General features: G+C 47.4%; 1 protein-coding gene across 1 annotated transcript in view; it reads right to left on the reverse strand.

Moving 5' to 3' along the window:
• Positions 1-242: 242 nt before the first annotated feature.
• Positions 243-2,297, reverse strand: part of C922_01808 (hypothetical protein) — a gene marked incomplete at both ends in the record, with an annotated part of 5,235 nt that continues 3,180 nt past the window's right edge. Inside the window, 4 exons of the mRNA XM_008817411.1 lie at positions 243-345; positions 584-697; positions 885-1,122; positions 1,276-2,238. Coding sequence (XP_008815633.1) covers positions 243-345; positions 584-697; positions 885-1,122; positions 1,276-2,238 — 1,418 coding nt within the window. The remainder of the gene's footprint in view (positions 346-583; positions 698-884; positions 1,123-1,275; positions 2,239-2,297) is intronic.

Genomic DNA, 2,297 nt, shown 5'->3' on the forward strand with positions numbered 1-2,297 from the left:
ATTTTTAAAAGGAGATTCTCCAGGACGATGCAAAACATGTCCCTGCGGGTGGAAAGAAAAAAAAAAAAATCAGAAAAACAGAAAAAAATAAACAATCCGGTGTGTACCTAAATAATGGAAGCGCAAAAGGGGGTACTACCCCAGCGGTGTAATTGGTCACACGTTTCATTGACTACTCGTCACTCCCAGTCACTCTGAGCCACTCCCAGCGTGGTTCTCTTTTCCCCGTTCTGTCTTTCTCATTACAAAGAATTTTTAAAGTTGCGCAAGACTTTGCAGTTGAAGGCCAGGTTGTAGCAGCACTTCACGTACAGTTTTTTTATTTCCTTCGTTTTGAGTCTGTACCTGCGGGGGGCAGAATGGGTAAAAAACTGGACAAATCGACAGCGACGTCGACAAAACGGGGGAGTACAACGTGCGATGAGCCACTTGTGGCCGTATGATGCAGTCTGGCCCAAGTGTGCCGAAATGGGAGCTTATTATGTTGCCCCCTTTTTTCTTCTTTTTCTTTTTTCCTTTTTTTCTACTTTTTTTTTTTCCTTCTTTTTTTTTTCTTTTTTTTCTTTTTTCCCCCTTGGTTTACTTTCGCCCCACGGTATAGATGTCCTCCCTGAACAGGTCATACACGATGAGGGAAAGGTAGAAGCGCTTGATTTTGACCCACTCGAAGTTCTCGCAGATCTCGTCTATGTTGATCCTGGGAGGGGGGCGCACACAAGGGAAAAGCATAAACGGGGAAAGTGTGAAGAAGCTATGTATGGACGAGGTCTGCATGAACAGGCTACGTATGAACTGTGTACGTACGGACGAGCTATGCACTAACGGGGGAACGCGTCTGCGCGCCCGTCCTCGCGCCCGTCCGCGGCAGGGCGACACCCGCTTACTCGCCGCGCAGAATTTTCTTGGCGCCGTCGGCGCAAAGGTCGTCGCTGCTGCACCCCTTGAAGCGCTTCAGCTTGTCCATGCTCAGATCGAAGTAGTGAAAAATCTTCCGCACGTCCCCCCCCTCGGGGCCACTGCTAAACGTGAGCACCTCCTCGTACACATCAAAGTGGATTTTGAGCGAAATCTCTGAGTTGACGCAGAAGACGAAAATCATCAACAGGAGATCCGTAGGGAAGCCTTCGACGGGGAGAAAGCACGGCAGTGGTGAAAAGGCGCAACGGGGGTAGCGACACATAACTGGGCAGACCACATTGTGCACACGGCTTAGCACACACAACAGCGTGTAGCCAACTTGCCGCACACAACTTAGCGCACTGCGCGTGGACCCACCTTTGACGTACACGTACTGAATGAAGGAGAAGTTGAAAATGAAGTCCAGCGCGTTGGGAATGGGGTGTACATACGGAGAAACCTCCGTGCAGGCAATCACATCGTCGTCCCTCAAAATGTCATATACGTAAAAATCGAATGGCTTGCTGTTAATATTAACGAGAAATAAATATTTCACAAATTGCACGAACAGATTTTGGAAGAGATTTGGATTAATCTGTGTATCCTTGAAAATGAGGAGAATGGTTAAGAAGGGGAGGGGGAAAAAGGACTTCTCTTTTGCCTCCTCTATGCACTCCGTCGTGTGCTTCGTGGACTGCTTCGTGGACTCCTCCCCTTTGTAGCCCCTCTGCAATTTTTTAAATAAGTCCATTTTCTGCTGTAAGTTACATTTAATTAGCGTCTCCACGTTAATGTACTGGCACAGGAAGTGGAAGTCGAAAATGTGTTCTTCCATTTTGTAAAGATTGACGTTATATATTTTAGCAAACAAATAGTAATAGTAACACTGCTGCTTCTCATACGGTATGATGATCAGTTTGTTCTCGAAGAGATACTGGAATGTCTGCTTTACCTCCTGCATGATGAGGTCTCTACAGTTGAGAGAGCTTCTACAACTGGCACGATTTTTCTTTTCCTCCTTTTGGTCCATTTTAAAAAATTTCAGTGTGTACAAGGAGAGGAAGTCTATCATGTCCTTCTTCGTCTTGATCAGATTCAGCTCGATGAACTCCAGGATGAATTTGCACAATTGGAAGTTGTGGAGCTTTGTCTTCAGCTTGCACACATCTCCGTCATCATGGAGGATTTTTTCCATGTACGCCTTATCGCACGGCGTGAGGAAGATCAGCACCTTCCCGTCGCAGTCCAGGTCGTAGTCCCTCACGGGGGGGGACGCGGAAGCTTCGCTACTGCTTAGCGCCCCACCTACTACACTGCTTACTCTGCTACTCACCGCCCCATCTACTACACTGCTTACTCTGCTCCTCACCGCCCCATCTACTACACTGCTTACTCTGCTA

Source organism: Plasmodium inui, assembly GCF_000524495.1.
Source record: "Plasmodium inui San Antonio 1 unplaced genomic scaffold supercont1.6, whole genome shotgun sequence".
Taxonomy (NCBI): domain Eukaryota; phylum Apicomplexa; class Aconoidasida; order Haemosporida; family Plasmodiidae; genus Plasmodium; species Plasmodium inui.